The sequence below is a fragment of the Artibeus jamaicensis genome, unplaced genomic scaffold (genome assembly GCF_021234435.1).
Source record: "Artibeus jamaicensis isolate MK-2021 breed Jamaican fruit bat unplaced genomic scaffold, CSHL_Jam_final contig_477, whole genome shotgun sequence".
NCBI classification, from domain to species: domain Eukaryota; kingdom Metazoa; phylum Chordata; class Mammalia; order Chiroptera; family Phyllostomidae; genus Artibeus; species Artibeus jamaicensis.
Window position 1 is genome coordinate 2,264,912 of NW_026521854.1, and position 25,370 is coordinate 2,290,281.

The 25,370-nt window shown below is 42.0% G+C and overlaps 1 protein-coding gene across 1 annotated transcript in view; it reads right to left on the minus strand.

Annotated features, from left to right (window-relative positions):
* ADAM7 (ADAM metallopeptidase domain 7) overlaps nt 1-15,618 on the minus strand; it is a 63,648-nt gene extending 48,030 nt beyond the window's left edge. Inside the window, exons 1-4 of the mRNA XM_053668053.1 lie at nt 15,552-15,618; nt 7,212-7,315; nt 2,935-3,011; nt 1,106-1,184 (exon numbers count right to left, since the gene is read on the minus strand). Of these exons, the coding sequence (XP_053524028.1) occupies nt 1,106-1,184; nt 2,935-3,011; nt 7,212-7,315; nt 15,552-15,618 (327 nt within the window). The remainder of the gene's footprint in view (nt 1-1,105; nt 1,185-2,934; nt 3,012-7,211; nt 7,316-15,551) is intronic.
* Between the last annotated feature and the right edge of the window lie 9,752 nt (nt 15,619-25,370).

A 25,370-nucleotide genomic window follows, 5' to 3' on the forward strand; every position in this document is an offset into this window, starting at 1 on the left:
CAGCATTTCATTCTCACAAATTACATTTACATTCATCCATGCATTCATTCAATGCATTCTTTCATTTGAAAGTTTTGAAACTACTTTAGAATCTTTTTACTTTAATTGAGTGACTACTTTCTGTAATATTACTACTTTAATCCTTCCTAAAATTTCAACCGAACTACTCTCCTGTGCTATCATTATTTTTCCCCAGTTGAGTTGCCTATGATTGTTAAAATTAGGTCTCATTCTTCAACAAGGTTCCCTTATGCCTTTCTGTCCTGATTCTCTGCTTCAACAGAGGTGGTGTCTTTACCACTCCTGCCTTGGCCTCTGCCCACAGTGATTCCATCAGGTAATAACTATCTCCATCATTTTCCTCTGTTCAACTCCCACCTACATGTGACACTTTTCCATGGTTCTCCAGAAATCTCAGACCAACCACCACCACCTACATGAAAGAATATTCTTCACTTTACTGTTCTATTTTACAAAAATTACATGATGACTTAGATTTCATAGTTAACAGTTGCCTTAAATAAAGAAAATAGGTTTTAAAAGTGCACTTTTCATAAGAGAGATAAGGTTTTCCCTGGTCAGAAGGCCACAGACGGCATGTTCTGGAAAGGTGAATGAAATTATAAAAATAAAACTCGTATCCTCTGAAATAATACTAAGGATAAATAACACAGATTTATTCGGAGAATGGAGGTGAAGCCTCTGTGTGGGTGCACCAGGCAGATGGGGCAACACAATGTGACACTCTTAAGGGTCGATCAGATGGAAAATTTAAAATTATTTCATTTATTTAGGTTTTCTCCATTTCACTTGACTGCAATTTCATCAGGGTTCCTTAAGCTGTTGGTGTCCTGCTGTACCTTTTGGGGTTCATAGAATCAGTTTGGTAAAAAAAAATTAGTGGTCATCTCTTTGCTCATTAGGCAGTGATCAATCTCTTTCAGAGTTCAAAGACCCATGGTTCCTATTCTAGGATCATTCAGTGACAATTGTCAACGTAGGATTCATTTCTGATGTAACAGTTTCGGAAGCCAGAGCTGGATTGCAAATCACATGAGGAAATGACAGTTTCACAGGAGAGGCATAGGAAGGTTCTATAAGATACCGTGATCTGAGGGTGTCTGGTGATTTCTTCTCCTTTTGCAGAGTAATGTGTTTCACTATAATTTGAGGCCAGGAACTCCCTGGAAAAGAGGAGAGAGAGGCACTGATATGTACTCATTTTCAAAGGTTAATAGATAAAAAAACATTATGTGAGCAAGAAGACTCCAGCCTGCTTTCAAATCTCGGGAAATCTTCTTAGGCTAAAAACGGATAAGCAAAATCAATCTCACTCACATGAAAAACCTTTCTACTTAGATTTCACGGTTTGGTAAAAGACTGTAGAAGAGACAGAAAAAGATACTGGCAGTTTTAGCAAGGTGGCGCCTTGAGAAGAACCGAGGGAAAATATTATCGTAGTAAAAATCCCCTGCCTTAAGAATCAAAATTCATGCAAAAAATCTCATTAGAGACTGTAAAAGTCACGGGAGAGGAGAAAATATCAGCATCTTTTGTCAAAAGAAATAAAAATTCTGTCAAACCATGTAACGGTGGGAATATGTAATGGTGGGAAATTGTAACCCACCCCTCCATTCCTTCGACCTTGTCTCTGTGAATGCTGACTCTGACTAATATGTAGCTTATGGATGAATGGCACATTTGTGTAAGAATCCTAGGAACTTACTTTAGAAACTACAGACTCCAACCTTCAGGCATCCCAGCTCTTGGGAGACTTGCTGACCTTCAACCATGGGGCCAGGATGACAAACCAGGATGACACATACTGGGACCGTCACTTGTGTTATCAGAATGGACCATGCTGGTCTGCACGAAGAGAACATCTCAACCCCCTCCCTTGATCTCTTTGTTCTGTTCCCCTCCCCCCCTTATAAAAACCTCCACCTCCACTGAGAGGGGGAGATGGGCTTTGAGACGAGGGTCCCCTATCTTCCCAGGAGATGGGCTTTGAGACCTGAGTCCCCATCTTCCAGGTGGCCAGCACTTGAAAATAAACCACTTGCCTTTACATAAGCACCTGCCTCTTGAGTATTGGCTTTGGTAGTGGCAGGCGGCCAGACCTGCACTTGGTTATACCCCTAATTTTAAATCTACAAAAACTGGCCTTCAAGAATGATGAAAAAATAAAGACCATTTTAAATAAAGTTTTTGTCATTGACTTTTATAGAAGTTTAGATAACACAGGTATGTGCATTTTTCAAAATTCAGTGAATGTATATTTCAGATTCGTGCACTTCATTATAAAGAGTTTTACATCAAAAGAAAAAATTGTTAAATACTAAACTCTAATGATATGCTTGTTACTTAGGGGAAAGGATATTAATGTGTGCAATATAATTTGAAATGCATAAAAATAATGGAAGATAGATGACTGAATGAATAGACAAGGGATTCTGATATAAAACAAGCACAATAAAACAATGGGCATATGTGTACATGTCTATATTGATGGGATTATGGGTCTATGTTTGTATTACCGGGTATATGAATGTTCACTATAAATTTAGCTTTGTATATGCATAAACAGAACTTGGTTTGATATCTATTTTACATAGCTTTGAAGTTACTTGAAAAGCCATGGTTTTCAAATTTCTTTTGTTCCACTGATTCACAAAGCAGCGATGCATTAATCTCTTCTTAGAGCACATGGACCTCAGAGCGCTCCAGTACCCCGTGTAGGGTGTGATTTATGAGCTAGAGAACAATGTCCACAATGGGAGGCCACTGAAGTGAGTCGAGTTTACATATGAAGGGTAAGAATTCAGATTAAGTACAGACAACAGTGACTTGAGGAATTAACGTCACTGGCAGCTTTTATGAAAACTGTAATACTATAGACTAATAAATCTGTTATTGAATCATAATAAAACTTACCTTGATTTTAAAAGGTGAAGTATTAAGATTTTTTTGTGTAGACTTATTTCATACAACAATTCATCTTCATAAGTTTCCTGAAAAACAATATCCATCAAGCGACTTAAATGTGTGCTGCTTTAGTGTGGGCTCAGGGTGGGTAATGGGGCAAAAGCCTGAGCAGACTGCTGCTGAATAGACTGTCCTTTCAGGCAAAATGAGAGATACGGATAAAGCCGAATTTATAAGAGAGCTAATATATGCTGGGTTTTGCTTTCAAATTATTTTGATTACATTGTTATTTTTTTTCTAGTTAAAAATAAAATAGTGAAAAATTATACTGTCCCCTTATCCAGAGATATGTTATTATATGTTCTTACAGTTTCAACCTCCAATAAATCTCTGCTTTTGTATTTTGAACAATTTTGTGTATACTACCCTACAGCCTACTTTTTCACACAAAAATAAACCATGGCCAGGGCCATTTTCCTATCCCAACAAGTATTTTTTTATGGTCTGGATTTTACGGCTGACAATGTGAATTTATTTAATCTACATTTAGATCAGAAATGTGACTTGGGCTATACACACTATAGTCGGACAGAATTTCACTGTCCAACACAGGAAACGTGTAAAGCTCTTGGTAAATACTACCACATTACCCTGAAGAACAAAAGCATAAATTTAGAGAAATTTATAGTGGCTCTTGGGTCCTTGTCTTAAATGTTATCATTAATAAAATAATATTGTTATAAACCACTATCTTTGATGAAAATTAGAATTGACATCTTCTTTTGTTATTTGTATATTCATATATGAATTTCTAATTTATATCTTTTCACCATTTTTCTTTCTGGCATTTTATTTCTTTACAATTAATAAGAATTCTTTATAACTTAAGAATTCACAGTTATTGGCCATATATCCTACATATTTCTTTAGTTTAGTGTTCATTCACTTATTCAAGCACTGTTATTTTGGCCACAGGGACATTAGGAAAGATACAATGGTGTACAAGTTGAAGGTCACTGCCACAGCTCAGCAAAAAAGAAAATCAAACAAATGTAATTGAGTGTTGTAATTATCATAAAAGAACAGTCATCCCAGAGACTGTGCTAGGGGTATTGGGAGAAGGGGTCAGGGACAAAGAACAGCAAATGCAAAGGTCCTGTGGTAGAAAGGAGTTTGACATGTCTGAGCCACAGAGAGAAGTTCAATGCTGCTGGGAAGTCAAAGTTGAGTAGAAGTGAAAAATGAAAAGACAAAAAGGAGCCAAATCATGTACAGCCTAGTAAGTCACCTAAGAGGATTTAGACCTTATCTTAATAGCAAAGGGAAGCAAAAGGTTTTGGCAGAACAATTCAGTAGGTATGATATTTTAGATATGACCGTAGGCAGGAGACACACTTAAAGGCTATGGATGGAATATGGTAGTTTGGGCAGGAGAGTGGCAGCAAGAATAAGGATGAGTTGATAATTCTGAAGGATATTTATAAGCTAGAATCTACAAGGCTAGGAGATTTTTTGATGGGGTAGACAGCAGACAGGAGTCAAGAATTACTTCAGGTTTCTGGTTTGTGCAATTAGAAGCGGCTTTGAGGGAGGGAGAAGGGAGTTTTGTGTTTACTAAATGTGAAGTGTGCCTCAGTTAGGGCTTTTTTGATCACAAGTTTCACATAAAATTAGTACCTTATTATAAAGACGCAGTATCCACAGTGGGCAGGCAAGAAACAGATGCTCAGTTAAATAAGGGTGGATTCCCATTTTACAACAGGCTGACCTTTCTGTATGGATGTGTAGGTGTGTGTCTGTGTCTCTGTGAGTAACAAATTGGGATATCAGGGCTTTTTGAAATTTGTCTCTTTGAATATGACTTTTATGTTACCTAATATTGAGGAACTATTTTATAGGGGTGAATGTGATAAAATTATGTTTAATCTTGTCACTAATCATATTTTAATAAACAGAATATTTAATTTTATATTTTATTTCTGAATTTCTTTTTTTAACTTAATTTTAAATGTATTTTTATTATATTTTATATCCTGTAATCCTCACCCAAGGATATGTTTATTGACTTTAGAGAGAGAGGAAGGAGGGAGGTAGAGAGAGAGAGAGAAAGAGAAACATCAATTGATTGTCTCCTTTACACTTCGTGACCAGTGATGGAACCTGCAACCTAGGTATGTGCCTTGACTGGGAATCAAACTCACAACCTTTTGGTGTATGAGATGATACTCCAACCAACTGAGTCACCAGTCAGGGCAAATCTATTTTTATTTTAGAATCATTTTAAACTTAGAGAAAAGTTGGAAAGACAATACAGAGAATTCTCCTGTACTGCACAACTCTGGTCTCCATATTGTTAAGTAACATCTTATCCTCCGGATGAACCAAGGTTGATATTGCATTTAAAGTCTATACTTAGCCAGATCGTCTTAGTTGTTGTCTAATGTCCTTTTACTGCATTAGGATTCCGTCAAGGATGCCACATGGCATTTAACTGTCATGTCTCCTTACACTCCTCGAGACCATGACAGTTTCTCTGACTTTCTTCATATTTAATGATTTTGACTATTTGGAAGAGGTCAGCTATTCTGTAAGCTGTCCCTTAATTTAGGATTTTATGATTATTTTTATGCTTGGAATGGGGTTAGGAAAATTTGGGAGAAAACAAAATAAAGTGCCATTTTCATCAGATCATAACAAGAGTACATACTAGCGACATGCCATCACTGGCAAGGTTTGTCTCACTCTACTGGCTGAGGTGGCACTTGACAGCTTCTGCCGCGGTCCAGTTGTACCTTCCCCCTTTCTCGTTCTACTCTCCGAAAGGCAGTCGGGGTGCACAGCCTACGCTTACAGGGTGAGGAGTCACGCTCCGCCTCCCAGGGAGGGGGATGACTACCGCCACCTTCTGATTCTTCTGTGTGGAATATTGACCTATTCCAGCCCCTATTTATTTACTTATTATTTATATCAACATAGTGTCATGGATATTAATTTATCATTTATGTTATCATCCAAATCTATGTTATTTGTTTTGTTTTTCTAAAATTGTTTCTTCTTCGGCCATTTGGAGCTATTTCAGTTGGCTCCTAGGTTCTTTTAATATCCTCCCCTCATTGTGGGTTTGGGTTTTTGTTTGTTTGTTTGAGAACTTCCCTACTTTCTTGTACTACAAGGTGCTCCAAACTCATCTCGTATATTTCCTGCCTGGGTTCAGGCTCATCTTGTATACTCATTACAGGATCTTTCATTCAGTCTTGATTAGTCTTAAGATAACAGGTGCCAGAAGGGCCCACCAGCTTTGACACAATGAGTGGTGGAACTCTGGTGTTTGTCCCTTCGCTGAGTACCAACATTCAACCAGTAAAAGGCTTGAGAAGGTGAGAAAAGAACTGGAGTTTAAGACAAATCTATTTGTAAGGAGGTTATTAGACAAACTGTTTAGACGCCATTTCCAAATGGCAGCAGATAGAGAGTTGCTTCCATCATTTCAAGCCATGGCAAAGAGGCCTCAGTAGCATCACTGGGAGAGTAGAAAGGTGCCTTATTTACCACCGAGAAACCTGATGAGTGAAAGCCTGGAAGGTTGGCTCCTCTGGTGGTGGAAGAGACAAAAGCCATCACAATTGGAAAGCTTAGCCCTCCCAAGGTGGGCCATATTCTGTGGGCCAAATGCAGTCATTGAATGTCTTTTACAAGAGTGGAAATGAAAATAACTCCATTTTAAAGTTTGCGCCCCATGATGTGTATTACATCTTTTCTATATAAATAAACATCAATTACTGTTGAAAATAAAATTATAACTGTTTTTAATTTTAATACCTGAATAAACACCCTTCTAGCCAACTATCCAAGGAGGCCTTGCTATGCCTGTGAGAGTTGTCTAACTTTGCTGCAGAATCTGTAAGGCAAATAAGCCTGCCTATCAGATCACTGGAAAGCAAACGCCCCGAGATCACGGTGCACCAGGAGTCTGCTCAGAACAAGTGAGGTCGCCTTCCATCCGTCTGGAAAGCTGTTAGCAGAACGCCTCACAGACTGGAAAATGTTTAATGACATCCCCTAAAACCCAAACTTCACTCCTTTTTGTTTCCCAATCTGTCAAGGGGCTTCTTCCTCTCATCCTCCGCCCGCCACCCTGCCACCCACCCAATCACGGACTCTAAGCTGAGTGCGAGTCCTGGGAAAAATTGAGACTCTTCTCTTGATTGCTTCTAATCAGAAACAGAAGTGGCTTTCCACATGTCTGTGGAGGCCATACATCTTATTTATTATTTCAAAATCTATACCTGTACATCATCATCATGGATGTGCCAAACATCTCGCTTCTGTATAAGGGGGAGCCTTTTAGGATAAACCAGTTCTTGACCTTGAGCTTGAAGGATTGCCTTTTCTGAGAAGAAGCATAGGGGGGAATACACGGGACATTAACATTCACCATAGGGACTGGATAACAGAGTCACTCTTATAAGAGTTCAGTTGCTCCCAATTAGCAGCCATGTACAACATCACTATAAAAGACCACCCTCACTCTACAGGGAAGAAAATACAGACAGATATTTCCATAGCAGGCAAATACAAGTAAAATTAGAAAGGAGGCAAAGAAGTCAGTGTCTTCCATCTTTCCAGCTTGTTCTCAGTTCTCACCTGCTTCTCTTCACAGAGCAGACTGTTTCAGTATAAGCTGCTTTTTACCTCCCAGGGACAGTTGCATTTGAAGTCTGCATTCCAGTAGCTGAGTGCTCCCTTTAATCCCTGGTTAAAGGGATTTTTAGTGCTTCTCAATCAGGGCTAAATATAATGCACACATTTCCCGCCACATCAGGGTCACTTGTGAGCTGAGCCCTGCTCACTTCACTCTCACTGAAGAGCCACATAGAGGAGAGAGTGTGGGAGGGTGGAATCTGCTCTTATCTGAATCAAGGTTTCACCAGTTTATTAGCAGTATGGCCACGAGTAGCAATGTCATCCCTCTAATCCGTTGACAAGAGTCTCAGCTTCCTTTTCTGGAAAGCAGAGGTCATGATATAAAATTTTGAGCCAGCTCCTGCACAGAGCAGCTCACGGTAGCACAGCGGCTGCCCCACCACAGATGCTCAGGGCACCCCTGCCTCCTTCCCATGGATCCCCGGAGTGTGTGGAGGACCCGAATCACAGAACCACAGGGGGAGCCCTGATCTGGTCTCAAATCCTGTACTGTGTTCTTTGCAAAATCAGCAACAGATATAATGTTTTTATCAATTACAATTTAAAATTTGTGATTAAAGAGACATTCTCTCCTAGCATAATAAGAAAAGATTAAGACATACCTGTAATGTGAGAAGTGAGTAGAATCTTGAAAAATAAACTCCCAGGGAGCATTCTGAATGATTCTGGTTGAAGAGGGTGTGTGGGCTTGAGAACGCGTGTTCACAGTTCTCTGTCCTTGGTTCCACAGTGAGGATGAAGGACCCACCAGGCAGATCGGCAGTTTTGATCCAGCTCAAGGAAGTGTTCCTGGGTCACGTTGCACAATTGGTGAGATGCTTGAGGTTAAAGCCTGGAGGGTGGACATCCTGTACTAATTAGAGCGACTGCCATGCTGCTGGCGGTGGTGGTGGTGCAGACGGGCTGGGCGGGGACCCCTACTTGACTCCTACTGTAAATATGACTGATTCCTGGTGCACTAAAGGTTCAAAAATGAGAGAAAAGTAATATATGCCTTAGAAGAAGTCTATAGAATGTTTATATAACATTGGCTGAAAAAGATATTTCTATGCAAAGTGCCACATGTAGAACCTGTAAAGGAGAATTTGATAAAACAAACCAGATAAAAGTATTGAGAGCTTTTATTTTCTAGCTAAATAAAGCTCTAGGCCATGGTTACCATGGCCATTAGAGTGCTGGATGAAGCACAAGACAGTGACCCTTTTCTCACCCCACCCAGATGACAGAACCCAGACAGCACTGGGGCAACCAAAAAAAAAAAGAGAGAGAGAGAGAGAAGAAAATAGCTTTATCATTTTTTCTCTCCAGTTTTGAGACATAATTGATACACAGTACTATTTAGGGTATGCAGCATAATGATTTAACTTACTTACATTGTTAGTGAAACAATGTTAATAAGTTTAGTTGATATCCATCATCTCATGGAGATACAAGAAAAGATAAAGAGCCCTGGCTGATGTAGCTCAATGGATTGAGCACAGGCCTGTGAAGCAAAGGGTCACTAGTTCGAGTCCCAGTTAGGGCACATGCCTGGCTTGCAGGCCAGGTTCCTGGTAGGGGACCCATGAGAAACAACCACACATTGATGTTTCTCTCCCACTCTTTCTCCTTCCCCTTTCTCTATAAAAATAAATAAATAAAATATTTAAAAAAAAGAAAAGATAAAGAAAAATATTCATGTTAAGAATTCTTAAGATCTACTTCTTAACAACTTTCCTATAGATCATACAGCAGTGTCCACTACAGCACCTTGCTGTACATCATATCCCTAGTACTTATTTGTCTTAGGACCGTACCTTTTGACCACCTTCAGCCAAACTTACTTACGGAAACTTATTAATGCTACAAAACTCATATTAATTTAAAAGATGAACAAAAACTCTAGAAATGCATGCAACATGTATAATGAAAGTTGAGGGGGAAAGTCCTTATATCCTTATAATATAGAAGTCTTTCAAATCAGATTCCAAAGAGAAAATATTAATGGTAAGTGTGCAAAGGACCTGTACAAACTTTCCTATCCATTTGTGTTCTCTTGCTATATTACAAGAGGTATCCCTTTGCCAATATGACCCCTTATTTGTGTTTTGGATTCTATCTCCACCTGTAGCTCACATTATTGATTATCCCTCTAGTACTCCCCAAAATTGAACCAATCTCTACCTTTCTTTATTTAAATAACCTTTTAATTGATATTATTCTATTTCTTCTATTCTGTCACAATGTATTATCTACACATCACCTAGGATGATCTCATTAATACACATCACATTGTAGTTTCTTCTTCTCAAGCATTTTCAGCGGCTTCCCCTTTCAGAATAGCAGCTGAAGAACCACCACAGCCTCCAGGAGCTACATGAAACAGCCTGGCTTCTCCTCTTGCTACTCTCCTCACTCGATCTAATCCTGTCACCGTGGACCTTGCTATTTATTGGACATGCCAACAGCCTTCTGCTTAAGTGTCTTTGCTTGCTGTTTCTTTTGCCTGGGATGCTGTCCTTTCAGCCACATGTCCTGCTTTTTTTCTGTCTTCAGGTCCCTACTCAAATGTCATCATGTCAGTGAGGTCTTCTCCAAAAGCCCTATGCAAAATAAACATGCTTACTTCTGCCCTGTACCTTAAAGCCCTTCATTGTCTTGCATTAGATGCCATCTAGAATGCTATATATCTACTTGCATATATATATTGTATATATATATATATATATATCCTCACCTGAGGATATTTTTTCATTGCTTTTAGAGAGACAGGAAGGGAGAAAATAAGGGAAAGAGAGAAACATCAATGCAAGAGAGAAACATCAATCGGTTGCCTTTCTGCATCTGCCAGACTGGGTAACAAACCTGCCTGGACCAGGGATTGAACCTATAACCTTGTGGTTACAGGATAACACTCCAGCCAACTGAGCCACATGGGCCAGGACTATGTTGTAATTGCTTGCCTTCTACAAATGTAGCTTCATAAAGGCAGGAATTTTTGTCTGTTTTGTTCACTGCCTGGAATGACAGGTTGCAGTACATTTAAGAACTTGGAAAGATACCCAGTAATAGGAAGCACCTAAGGAAAGGAAACTATCATTATTTTAGCTTTTGATTATGGGGAGGTTAGATAGTACAGTCCATAGGAGGACGCCCTCAGATGCAGCCCACTGGGGTGCAGGTCCCACCCAGCACAGGCAGTCCCTCCCCGTGGGCCTGGACGACACCCACTCTCCCTCTGCCTCAGTTTTCTCAGCTTTGAAACCAACAGAGTAGCAATGGTACCTAACTCATTGCAGTTGTAGTGAAGATTCATCGAAGTAATTTGTCTAAATCATTCAAAAGCAGTGCCTGATACATACGAAAAGCTAGAAAGGTGTTACTTTTTCAGAGGTATATTAATGCTGATTTGGTTTTTATTACTTTTTATTCACCACTTTTCATTTTTCTTCTCTGAGCTTCAGATTCTCTGGCTTTCTCTCCTTAGCCCAACACACCATGCTTTTTCCCACTAAAGGGCCTCCGGACATATTTGCTTCTCTACCTGGAGTTCTCTTCTGTCTTGTTGTGGCCAAATCATCATAATTCATCCTTCTTCAGTACTCAGTTCAAGGGACCCTCACTCAGGAAAGCTTTTCCCAACCCCACAGTTTAGACCAAGTTGCTGTCTGAAATGAGATTCTCTTTTTACCTGAAAACTTATGTTAGTCTGTCACACACTTGCTTGTCTAGTTATTTGATGATGTGTCTCCTCCAGCAGATGAGATGCTCCAGAAAACAGAGGCTCTGCTCGCTTTCACTTGCTCTGTCCCCACGCACACCAAGCAGTGCCTTGCGTGTAGACACTGTCTTCAACATAAATGTGTTGAGTGCAGTTAGCTAATACGATTATTGTCTGGTTCCATCCTTGTATGTCTCCAGCAATTTTGAACATAATTAAAACTTTTATCCAAATACATGAGATGGTCAAAGACTGATGGGCACACTAAATGTATTTGGTTACCGAACACATTTCTCCATAAATCAAATGAAACTTCTCAGCTCCATTCACTGTAATAGTCAAAAAGAACATTGTTTATTGGATGATAGAAACTCTGTTGAGCTTGCATGTATTACAGTTGAAACTGTGGAAAATACAAGAGGATAAACAACTTTTTAAAATACCAATCATAAAATCAATTATTTATGGTGTCACATTAAATGATAAGGCTTTGTCTGATATCTTTGAGCAAGTTGTCTGATATCTTTGAGCAAGTTATGGCTAGCCTTAATTTCTAACATACCTAAGTATTAAAGGTACAGCATTATCTATGGTCAACCCAAGTGAAACAACCATCAACTTCCAAAAAAGAAAAAATTTTATAACTTACTCAAGCCACACAATCAATAAGTGGATAGAAAAGATTAAAAGAAAATTTCCACCTGGCTCTGTGTTCTTTTTAAAAAATGATACACTGGCCCTGGCTGGTGTAGCTCAGTGGATTGAGCACAGGCCTGCAAACCAAAAGATCTCGGTTTGATTCCCCGTCAGGGCACATGCCCGGGTTGCAGGCCAGTTCCCAGCAGCACGAGAAACAACCATACACTGATATTTCTCTCCCTCTCTCCTTCCCTTCCCTTCTAAAGATAAATAAATAAAATTTAAAAAAACGATACACTGGTACTTCTTTTTTTTCAGGGGAAGCAAAACTTCATTCTTTCTCATCATCATCTATAATTAATCTTTCAAACTTGGAAAATATTATACCTCAATTTCAAACTCTATCAAGTGCCTAGTGTAGGATAGTGTAATATTATACCATAATTAGCCCACAATTTTTTTCTCACTCTCAGGTTCCAGCTTTTTTGTCTAGATTAGCATGGTCACTGAAAGTATATAAAGCTTAAAAAAAAAAACTATGATCCCTGAAACAGCTTCCAATATCCAAGGGGCTCTGTGGAGTCCAAATGTTAGAAAAAAGGAGATCTTTATTTTTTTTATTTTATTGACTATATTGGGGTGTCACTGGTTAATACAATCATATAGGTCTCAGGTGTACAGATCCACAGTACACTCTCCGTATATTGCACTGTTTGCACATCACTGCAGCTCTTAAAGATTAGACAAGTGTGTGATGTTCTGTCCCCTTCTTATGTCTCTGCTGCAAGTCAGTGGTGCAACCCCTCATAGGAGGTTCTGTAATCTATTCCCATTTGCTTTCCCTGAATGGTTTGAGGCTGTAGATTCTCATGTTCATTCCAATCGCCACCAGGGTGGTTTCTTCACACAGTAGTCTAGTCCCCCAGCAGTATGTTTCTTGGAGGACTTCCAGCTCTGCGCACAGCTCACCTGCTCTCCCCTTTCAGCCTCCCGCACATTCTAGATACCCCTCAGTCTCACCCTCCTGAGCTCCCTTCTCCCCCTTCTCCCCTCAGTTCCGCTCCCTCTCTCCTTCCAGTGAGCAATTTGGCAAGCAATCTCTCGGACCTTGTTAAGGACTTAAATTCATAATGGCGAAAGTGCAGAACAGATGACAGATAATAGAGATTACATTCTAAGTCATAAATAAGAAGCAGCCAAAAATGCTTATTCTTGTACCACCTTTGTAAAGAGAAACAGGAAGAAAAGGGACAATAAATTCAAGGGAATAAAGATGATGAAGGAAAAGATCTGATTCAAACTATAGTAGCAATGGCAAAAGCTTCACAGAGAAACAACAAATTAGCATTTTCTGTCTGACTTTAAAACAAGTATCATTATGAAAGTACTCCCAAACCGCATTAACTAAGGGGAACTCGTAATTCTCTTTGTAGGAGCTAATTTCAGCCCGTTAATTGGCTTTTACGTGCACTGCAGAGAACACTGGATGCGGAGTCAGGAGCTCCACGTTCTCCTGTGACTAATTTCACTGCCTCTGGCAGATCGTTTACTTCCTGGGCTCAGTGTTATTTATAAATTGCAGTTGTTAAACTGTTTGATCCCTTAAGACACTTTTTTAACACCAGAATGCCATGTTTCCATGTTTTTACTGATTTTTGCTTTTTTTCTAAGACCTTTTTCACTGTAAATAGAAATTGGACCTACCAGAATAGTGACAAATTTGGAGTTTTTATCACTGTCATATTTTCCCATTGTAACCACAGACTTACCAATTAATATGCATAGTAAATGTCATGTGATTACCTACGAGAGTCATTAAATATCACCTCACCCTGCCACCCAAAGGGACAAGGGACAAGGTTTGGGGGGAAATGGCAGACCCAGAGTAAACACAGTGCGTAGTAATTTCACCTCTTAATTCTGATAATCCCATTACTTCACTACAGACATGGAACAAATTGCTTAGTTTTCCTAAAGTTTTTGTTTCCTCATGAAAAACTAGGGACAATAGTACTCTCTGCATTGGATCACTGTGTAAGTTAAGCATGATAATTAATGAATAATGCACAAGACATACTCTCAATTTTGTCGACAGGTTGGCATAATTTTTCACTTTCAATTTAACTCAGTTTCATAAGAGCTTTATGAAATACAGTAAATTTAGTAAGGTCAAATAGTTTAAACAGGGCAGACTTAAAGCCAAATGGCGTTAGAATACAAAATGAAATGCAATCTAATTAGATATTCTTGTGTTGGATAAGTAGGCCCAAGACGATAGCCTTTGTAAGTTCCGTACTCCTGTAAAACTGTGTCACCTCTTCCGCTCTCTGCTCAGCAACTTGTAATTACCTCCATCTTTCAACAAATTATTCCAGTTCTCTTGACCTTCTCCAATGTCCTTGCAGCAACCTCAGTATTTCCCTGATTTCTTTATGACAAAGTCCTCTCAAAGACTCATCTTCCAGTCACTGTCCCTAAATCCTCATTTTCTCTTTAATCCACTCCACCTGGGGACAAGATACTTTCTCTTGTGTCACGATCACTTCACTAAAATTACTCATCAAGGTCGCCGGTGATCTCTGGATTTTAATATCAACGGTCAGTCCTCAGGCCTGTTTCATTTCTCAGTCGTGTTTGATGTGTTATTTGACCCTCTCTTGTTTGGACACATTTCTTTTACTTGACTTCCAGCCCTGCCGTTCTCCCTCAGGAGCTGCTCCTCCTGACTTGATGTTCTTCACTCATTTCTCCTCAGACCCCAGACCTTTAAGCATCTGAGGGCCCCAGTTCTCACTCTTTGAATTTATTCTCTTTCCTGTCTATAATTCTTCCCTTGGAGATTTTACAGGATCACATGAGTTAAAAATTACTGTGATGCTCTTAATTGACAAATTCATATGTCCCAGAAATATTTTTCCTTCAGTTGTCTATTTGGCATTTCCATTTTGATGTCTGGTGGGCATCACACATTTAATATAGTCAAAAAAACTCCCTCCTGATCTTCATCCCCAAAACTGTCCCTCCAGATGTCTTGCTCATCTCAGGAAATGACAACGCTGTCAATCTATAAAGTTACTCAAGCCAAAGATTGTGGCTCTGTCCTGAGCCCTCCCTTTCTCTCCCACTCCATGCACAAAGGGTCAGGAAATACTGTGGGCTCTTCCTTCAGAATACATGCAGAATCTAACCTTTTTTCATGGCCTCTACTGCCAGTAGCCTCTCTGAGAACAATCCACAGTCGTCTCTCACCTAGATCAGTACCACTTCCTGATCAGTTGTTTTACTGTTTCCGTTTATGCCTTTCCTTCACAGTCGATTTTCCAAAGTAACCAAACATCCCTTTAAAATGGAAGCAATCTCGTGTGACCCCCTCTCTTTAAAATATCCCAGTGGCTTAACATCTGAGTAGACGCTAAGTTCTTTGCAATGATTCACAGGTCCCGCACTATCTGGCACCCTGTTGCTCTTGAATCTCATCCCTTTGTCTTCCCCTCAACTCTCTTCAGCTGCTCAGTCCTTCTCGCTGTCCCCAGAACAAATATGCCAGCATTCGTCACTTCAACTTCAGGTCTCCATACCTCACCTTTGTCAGTCCTTTCCTCAAAGAGCATCTTTTCATTAAGATCTTCTCTGCGCCTTCTGTTTTGCATTGCATATCCCTTCATACAATACATCTGAGTTCTCTGTTCACTTTCCAGCTGGTGAATGAAAGCTAAGCACCTGGCCAGTGAAGGCTTTCGTTTATGTATTTGTTTTTCATCTATGTACTTTTGCTAGACTTCAATATAGAAAATGTTGTCCATTGTTCAGTGCTGTATCCCCAATGTCTAGAATAGTACCTCATACATAGTAGGCTCTCATTAAATGCTTTTATTGCGAATTAACCCTTTGTTTAATGATATTGTCCTTAAAACTTATATTTTCTTTTTAAGAAACTGAGTAAGTATCAGCAAGGAATGTCTGAGACTTCCTTTTTCTGCCGTTCTGAAGAGGGTATCCCAGTAGCAGGGATGGCCATATGTAAGGAAAAATAACTTCTGATGTCCAGACACTTTTTGCAAAATATTTTAAGGTTACTAACACAAAAGAGTGGAAACAGATTATTTGCTTGGTTGGCCTGTTCAGTTCTTGGCGTCTCTGCCCTTGAGTCAGCACCCTGTGTGAACTCTCCCACGCACCTGGCTTGCCTTTCATCTTCCTCCAGGTTCAGCTGAAACACCTTTCTCAGGGTTGACTGAACAGAACTTAGAGTATACTGGTCAGCTTTTTGTGTCCTAATCATCTTCTTCATTTCATGCCACCCTCCTCTTCCAATTCGACAAATATAATACATCACCTTCTGGGGTAAGGGGCTACCTCCGTCTGCCTCTCCTGAACCCACACAGCTCATGCCACGTTCTTCATGAAATTTCTGCTACCCACCAGAGAACCACTGTTCCTTCCTTTCCCTCATGCCTAACACTGTCCTGCCTCTGACCAATAGTCTGTATGAGAAACTTTGAATGAGTTTTCTCTCTTTTCTTAGCTTGTGTTTTCGGACTAGATATAGGGTAGCCTCAGGGATTTAGCAGGTGTGTTTAGAGCTCAGTGGAGTGATCTGTCTGAAGTTTCGTGTCTTCCTCCTGTCACTGCTCTCAAACACTAGCAATGCCAGGAAGTATTAGTAAAATTTCCACCTTATCTTCTGAAATATGCATGAGCTCTTTGAAGACAGGCTGTGGCTAACAGTCACATATGCCCTGCAGGGTCTATTCCCAGACCTTGTTCACTGTTGGGACTCAATAAGTAGTAGATTAAGAAAATTAATTTATCATAACTTTATTAAGAAAATTAATGTATCATAACTTTATTGGGAGTCAATAAGTAGTAGATTAAGAAAATTAATTTATCAGCACTCAATTTATGGAATAGATGATAAATATTATAAGTGTATTGTGACTGAAAAAAAATTACACTCTAATTTTCCTCTAAAATTCAAGCTTCTCTGTGTCTATAGTGTATAGCTAACACAAGGCTGCTTAAAAGCCTCAGGGTCACCCGTAACCATGAGCTAAGCCAGACCATCAAATACCAGGAGCCAAAATCATATCATTATTTCCAAAAGTTGGATATCCATCATGCCTTTCGTCTGAAAATAGGAAGGTGATAGCATCTCCACAGTGTGCCCATTGTCTTCTCCCACACTTGTACCTTCCGGCAGAGCTTGACCTCTCTGTGCCCGGACTTGCAGCCCTCCATTAATCATGGCCAGAGGCTGGGCGCGGCCCTCAACCTTGTGCCATAACCTCCCCACAGCCAAGGCTGTCTCCTCACAAAGAGAGAGCTAAGGATGGGGGTATGGGCCCTCAGCAATATTCCGTATCTCAGATCGCACTGTTTTAGTTCAGCCTTGAAATTAACCCTACTACCTCATGATGAAATGAAATGTGTAGCCTGAGCACGCACTCTATCAAGCAATTCATTAATGTTTAACAATATGTGGTCTTACACTTTTGACTTTCCCTAAAGTTAACTACCTAAGTTTTCCCTAAGTATGTGAGGGGGGGTTGGTTCCAGGACGACCCCCCCCACCAGGATTACAAAAATCCAAGGATACACAAGTCCTCTGTATGAAATTGCAATGATCAATGTATACCATTGGCCCTCCACATCTGCAGACTCCCTACCATGGGTCAAAAACAGCACAGGAATGTACTCAAAAAACTTCACGTGTAATTGGATGCACACAATTCAAACTGATGTTGTTCAAGGGTCAACTATACTCACTTAAACAGGACACAAATTATATGAATATTATATGTGTAATAGTTAGATATTGATGGAATGATGAAATTTGCTCACAGGTATGAACTGTCTGGTAGATTGTTGCAGGAATCATAATAAAATTGCTTCAAGATAATTTAGATGAAGTCAAATCACATCCAAACTTCTGAAAGGTTCTTGGAGCTGGGCACTCAGTAGAGATGTGTTGAACAGTGCAACAGGGCAGGCAGGACTGGGGAGGTGGGGCTGTGCCAGCAGGCAAGGCTACCCAGGAAGATGGAGATGATTGTGGACAGGTCTGTTTGCCAGAGTAAAAAGGTTTTTTCATCCTGAATGCAATAGCCACAAAGGTTTTAAACACAGAAATATTGTGTTAGACTTATTTTTAAATCACATACCTTTCTGGGTGATGGATTGGAGTGTGGAAAGGAGAAAATGAATTATATACATGTATGTCTGCCCTTCAGTTCCTGGCACAGGACTTAATTAAAACTCCTACACTTTCCTAAGGAATACAAGCCTCTCTTGTTTATGCTTGGTCTTTGACCCTGGGAACCATCTTTTGTTCTAACAAGGTGGATCTTTTGTGCTAATGAGATGGGCTCCTGGAGGGCCGCTGCACAGGGGCTGGTCACCAGAAAGACCAAACTATGATTAGGAGCTTGGAAATTTTAGCCCCGCACCACTGTCCTCCAGAGAGCAGACACAGGATGGAAATGGGGTGAATAACAGATCGTGCCTGCCTGAGGAAGCCTCCACAAAATCCCAGCTGCAGGGCGTTTCAGAGAGCCTCCGGGTTGGTGAGCACATCTCTGCACCAGGCAGGTGATGCGCCCCAACTCCGTGGTGACAGGCGGCTCCAGCACTCGGGGCCCTCCCAGACCTTGTCCCACGTATCTCTGCATCTGACTGTTCACCTGTGTCCTTTGTCATGTCCTTTAATAAACCACTAAGTGTAAGCGTTTCCCTGGTTCTGTGATCTGATCCAGAAAACAATCATATCCAAGGGGCAGGAGGTCACGGGAACCCGCAATTTGTAGCCAAGCTGGACAGAAATGTTGGATGATCTGGGGACCTGCTCTCTGCAATTGGCATCTGAAGCAGGACAATGTAGTGAGACGGAGCCCTTAACCTGTGGGACTCAATGTTCTCTCCAGGTGAGCGTGAGCTGAATTGTAGGACACCCTGCTGGTGTGTCACAGAATTGGTGGCCAGCAGCATCAGAAGTGAGCTGTTCTGTATGGAAGTGAAGGAGAACAATAAAGGGGGACAACACTAGGTTTTTTCGTACACGAGAGAATGGCAAAAAAATATTTAGATGGCAATGCTAAATGTTGGTGAACATTGAAATAACTCAGATTCTCACATAGGATTGATGGAGATGCGACATGATAATATTCTAGAAAACACCTTATCAGTTTCTTCTACAGTTAAATGTACACTGCCATATGACCTAGTAATGGCACTCTTGGTATTCACCCCGAGAAAGGAAGCCACGTGTCCAAAGACTTGTGCCCACATGCTCACTACAGCGATACCCAGAATAACCACAGACTGGAAACCGCCTTAATCCCTGTGAGTGGTAAAATGAATCGCACAAACCATGCTATAGACACAGGATAGCACGCTACTGAGTGAGTTAACAAAGAGAGAGCTGCCAGTGTACGCGATGAAGCGGATGAGGTAGTTTTAATATATATTTGCAGATTCTTTTTCACAGTGTTTGTTGGACCTTCTTGTGAATCTGGAGTGACATCGTGGTGCACTTGCAAGCAAAACAAAGCACCCGAAGTGATGCTGTATGACATTTGTGACTAGGTCAGGAAAGGCCATATAGCTTCTGCCTGGTCCAGTGGCACTTGCTTTATACCCCTGCACCACCAGGTACTAATTCTCACAACTCTGAGGCCACACATCTGGGGAGAAGCCACATATCAGTGTCCTAGTCCACAGTACCTTTGGGATTGCTGCCACTAGCCAGCACCAACCTCCAGACCATGATGGCACTGCCTTAGCTACTGTGGCCCCCAGACATTAAGCCACTCCCAGTCTTTCCAGCCGAGACCCCAGGCATCACAGGGTGGGCCCCCATGGTGCCCCGATGAAATCCTGACCTACCAAGGCAAGGAGCATACAAAAATGTTTCATGCCACTAAGTTTGGGAATGAGTAGTTACTCATTATGGTAAGTAGAATGATAGATGAATCTCTCACACATTATGCTGAGTGGAAGACCCTGGGCACAAAGAATATATACCATAAGATTCCCTTTACTTGAAACTAGAAAACACAGACAATGCACAGTGAGAGCAGGTGGCCAGTCCCAAGAGACTTAGGTTGGGGGCGGTGGGCGCTGACTGGAGCAGAGTGCAGCAATGGGTACTGAAATGAAAGCATTCTGTGCTTTCACTGTGGTGGTGACGCTTGCGAAATTCATGAACTGGTCCCTTAAAGGAAGTGTATTGTATGCAAATTATACCTCAATATATTTGTATTTAAAAAGTAGGGCCAAAGGGACAGAGAAAAGTGCTGTCGATAAGCCCAAAGGACCGACAGATGTCTACAAATATTTGGCCTCCTAGTGGTCGCTCAGTCACTCGTGACCACATCTTCTGTCTTGGGCTGTTCACAGCATTTCCACACAAAATCCTACCTAGCTAATTCTGGAATTTCAAAGTTCAGGAAAAAGTGAACTGTGATTTGCTCATTTCCTACTGGAAGTTTTCGTGTTGTAGCAACGTGTGTCTCTTTTCCTTGGGAAAGGCCAGCAGGTAACTGCAGCGAGTTCCTCACTCTGGACAGCAGGGGTCACAACTGCCTCATCAAATAGAAACCTACTGTGGGGTTCTTTTTCTTTTCTTTTTATTTTTTAAGATTTTGTTTATTTACTTTATTAGAGAGAGAGAAAGAAAGGCAGAAAAACAGCAGTGTGTGAGAGATACATGGATCAGTTGCCCCCAAGCAGGGACCTTGCCCCGCAACCCAGGCATATGCCCTGACTGGGAATCAAACCAGCAACCTTTCGGTTCTCAGGCTGGTACTCAATCCACTGAGCCCCACCTGCCAGGGCCTAGTGTATTTTCCTTAATGCAAAAGAGCAGGGCCTGATCATCTTCAAGGCCCACTGAGTGTCATGAATTGACATGGTAATGAGTTCATTTCCTCCAGTGACATGTGACATGTAATTAAGTACAGCACTGACTTAATAAACAGTCATTGAAGAGGAAAAAGAAAACATCAGCTCACCAAATGTATGTGTGTGCACACTTGTACGTAGCAGCCATATGTATATATTTGTTTACTACAAATAGTATCTATAGTTCATAAATGTTAAACTGTGAAAGGATGTTACCTTTAACATCAGTGAAATGCGGTAACTAACCACATGCTATTTGCAGGTGCCAGTAAGTCCCACAGCCCTGGCCACTGCTTTCCAGTTTCCCAGATGTCTGCCTTGTTAGGCTTCTCATGCACAGACTTGAACTCTGAAGGGGGCCAACCAAGTGCCAATGCCCCTGCTGGTTGATACCTCAGAAAACAATAGAGATGTCTGAGGCCAGCAGGGCCTAGGACAGTGAAGGATGGTGATGGGCACCAGGTAGTGGCTGATGGACATCAGAGGCTGTACCCTTCTTTCATTCAGACCTTTGAGATGGTCAGACGGGACATAAGGGGTTTTCTCTGCTGTCTGTAACAGAACCTGCCCTTCTGGTAGTTGGCCCACAGGAGCTCAGCAAACGCAGGGAAATGAACCTGCTGGCCATCTCAGGAAGATGACCACCCCAACCTTGGCCACAGGCCATGAGAGCTTCCTGTTGCAGTGGTCAGAAGAAGCTTTTATCTGCCTGTGGTCCTCACATTCCTAGGGAGTTCTTTACTATTGAAAATTGTACATAGTTTCCTTTCCTGAAAGAGTGAATTAGTCCTCAGTTTTTCATAGATCTCCGCACTTCATGCCGGGGCCCTCATTGTGGCCAAGACCGTCACATCCTTTGGTGGGGGCTATCTTTGTAACTAGGAGGACTGTGTATACTGTGCCCAAAAAAGGAATGAAAGGTGTCCTGGCATCTTTCCAGGACATGAGTGCATGTTCCCCAAATTTACAGTCTTTTCTGTACTTCTATTTATTCCACAAAGGAATAAACATCGTCCTAAACAAAGAAGTAAACAATAATAAAATGAAGCAGAAAGTTATAACACCTTTAAATGATCAATTACCAACAAATGAAAACATCTCCCCCGCCCCATGGAGACAGCCTTCTCCAAGGTAAGAGGGGGAAGGTCCATTCTCTAAAGGCAGTTACTGGGCTGACACTGTGGTCCAAGCAAAGCCCAGGGCACACCCCTGACTTGGAGGATGGGGAAGAGTGTGATGGTGATGCAGCCTGGTTCAACTGGAAGGCTTGTGATAGCAGATTCATCACCAAACAGGACTGGGAAAGAGCAAGAGATCAGGGTGTGACACAGGACACGCAGGCCACTGATTTAGGAATAGCCACTGGAGTCTTCAGGATGTGACAAGCTGCACTGGGACTGGCAGTCCTGTGGGAAATGTACAACCAGGAGAAGCAGTGTGTGGGGAACGGGGCATCTGCCTGGCCAGGCTGCAGGTGCCGTCTGACTGAACGCGGAGGTTTCCTCCAGGGCCTGGAGACGAGGCCTGGATGTTTGAAGGCTTTGTCATATGTCCCTCTGGAGCAAGTGACCTGCCACTACAATCTCAAGCCAGTCCACTGATTCTTCCAATCCAGATTTTTTCCTATTCTTAACATCTCTGGAGAAGAAACTGGAATCTCTTCAGTATTTGGCAGTTCCTTTTGTGTCCTTGACCGTGGATGACTCACCTGGGATTGATGCCTCCCTGCATAGGCTTTAGGAGACAGCTCCGTGGAACCTGCAAACACTGTCAACAGCCATTGCAGGTAATTCGGTGCCACTCAGCTGGGGGGGGCACAAGTGTGTGTGTGTGTATATGTGTGTGTGTGTGTGTGTGTGTGTGTGTGGGTGTGTGTGTGTGTGTGATAGTAGCAGTGTCCCAAGGAGGCTAGTCCAAACCATGCATGCCCCTCTGTCCTTGGGCTTCTTCAAAGACTCCTTTCCAGTGGAAAACTAGTTGACTGTTAAACGGATAAGAAAAAGGGTCCTTACAAACTCCAAGTCCCAAATTTAGTTGCAAATCAAAAGTAGAACTAAGGTATTTCTATTGAGACAAGTGGATAAAGTTGGTGGGGGAAGCAGCTTTCAGCCCCAGAGGGTCAATTTTGCTCAACCTGAAGGAAAGACAGGTTGGGCTGGTTGTAGAGACTGTGAGAGGGAACTTGGTTCAGGGACAGGCCCTAAGTCATCTCTCTGTAGAACCTGTTTTCTTCTCTCTGCCGTGGTCACGTACCATTTAAGCAACACAGCCCGAGGCCCACAGTAAAGGCATTGTCAGAGGGCTGTATTAGCACTGAGGTTTCACAAGGTCAGCAGAGGATTTAGACAGGGCTCTGCTGCTGTACCCATTCTGGCCACACGTGGGCGCTCAAAGCCCTATATTTGTCAAAAACAAACGAAAGGCCTGCCTGAGCCCCTCTCTAAGCTTCCAGACTCCACAATAAAACCCACCAGTCCCCCTCCCTGACTCCTCTACTCTGTTCAACAGCAGCGCACTTGTCACGACCCCTCGGATGCTGGAGAAAAGTAGAGACGCAGAGACGGAGAGAGGCCAGAAGCGCTAGCTCTAGGGGGAGTCTCCAGCTCAGTCAGGCCTTGGGGCACCCAGTGCACCCTGCTCTGTGGCACCCGGCTGGCTGGGCTGAGAAATCTGTGTTCCGTTCCCTGCCACCGTCACCAGCACACTCAGCCCCTAGTCACAGGTGTTCTGTCGGAGGAGAGAGCCTCCTGCGGGGAAGTAAGTGGCTTCCCTGAGAACTTAGCGGGAGGTGCCGGCCGATAGTTCAGAGATGGGATTTACAGGGATGAACGGGGATCAAAATTGAAGAAGAGAGGTTAATAGTCAGTAAAATGGAATAAAATGGAAAAAATGAAATAAAGGAAGGGAAGAGGCCAAGGTCCAGAAAAGTGCCCCAGTCCTTAGGGCCAGAGTTTCTGCACACAGCGGATTGCTGCATTTGAGGAAGAGGACTGCTTATGCTTGTGTCTGACACCGCTGTTTATCTCTCACTGTTGTTAACTAAGTAAAGTTCGTCTCTGGGAAAAACACTGTACTTAGCTCTGCTAAGGGAACCCAAGACAGACGCTTTTACTCTTCATTATACAAGATCTGTTTGTAAGAGCAGAGGGGTTAGTGCCTGAGGAGCTGGAGTGACGGGTCCACTGAAAGCGTGAGCCCAGTCCAGGGCACAGGACACAGGCAGGGGCTCTCTTTGGAACACTTGAAGAGTGTGGACTTGTTTTTTGATGTGATAGGTTCAGTTACTTATAAGTAATCTCTATAAAGGTGATCTGACCGCCTGGCTCGACAGTACTGACCATTTAAACCTTGGTTCCCCCTGGTGGCTTCTTTTCATCTGTCTACAGAAAACTCATTACCTACCCTTCATCTGAATTTCTCACTGCTTTCATATATCCCATGAATGTTGGAGCTGAGAAAACATTACTTCTTTTCCCCAAGGTGGGAGAGAGGGACTCGCTTCCTCTTTGAATGTATCTTTTCTCGATCACAGTCACTTGAAGATACCAAAATCCAAGTTAATGTGATTTCAGAAATGAAAAAGTGGTGGTCTGGGGGATGAACAAAGCTGAAAAAGTCTCAGTCCCTAATAGTTTGCGAACTATTTTGATATTTAGTGGTCAAGATTTAGAATGACTTTGTAGTTCCCTGAAACAGAATGGTACTGGCCTGGGAAGACTCTTTCCTGATTCTTCTATTGAGTAAAGAAGATTTTTTTAATTCCCCCCAACATTTTCTCTCTTCTCTTACCTCCTCTCCTCTAGTGAGCTTTTTCTGACCCTCTGTTTGTCTGCCTCCATTTTTCTCTTGGAATCTGTTGACTATGTGTGTGATCACGAGAGAGAAAGGCAAGGCAAGGACTGATCCTCAGGGTCCACGGCTCCCTGAAACATATGTTGGTAAAGGAGGCTCTCTGAGGGAAACAGAAGTAGAATGCAGTGTCAGATGCTGCATTCGAGATGAAAGCCAGGCTTGTGGGTTGAGATGTCCACTGGAGTCCTCAGAAGCCTGAAGTTTGGCTCAGAAAAAAGGTCCACCCAAGCCCAGGCTAGTTCAGCTGGGCCCAACTGAGTCAAGGTAATAGGTGAGCTTCTAACTTGGAACAGCCACAGAGAGAATACAAGGGCTGAGAATGTGCTATTTGGAATGAAAGAAGGAAGGGAGAAGGGACAAGATTACAGCATCTCGGGATAACCGTGGCGCTCTCGTAGGTGCGCATGCGCTCTTCAGCAGGAGTCGAAACTAGTTCGTTTCATGAATCATTGCACTTCTTACCCATCGTCAAAGCTACACATGTTACATTTATTAACGTGGACATGTTTTTATTGCCCTTTGTTCTCATTGTTAGATGCGGCCTCTGCCAGCAGAGGGTCTCTCTCCAAAACAAAACACAGATTCAGGCCAGAAGGAACGGCGTCACACAACCTGCTCTCCCATTTTCACTTGAGCTCGTTGAGAACTCTGG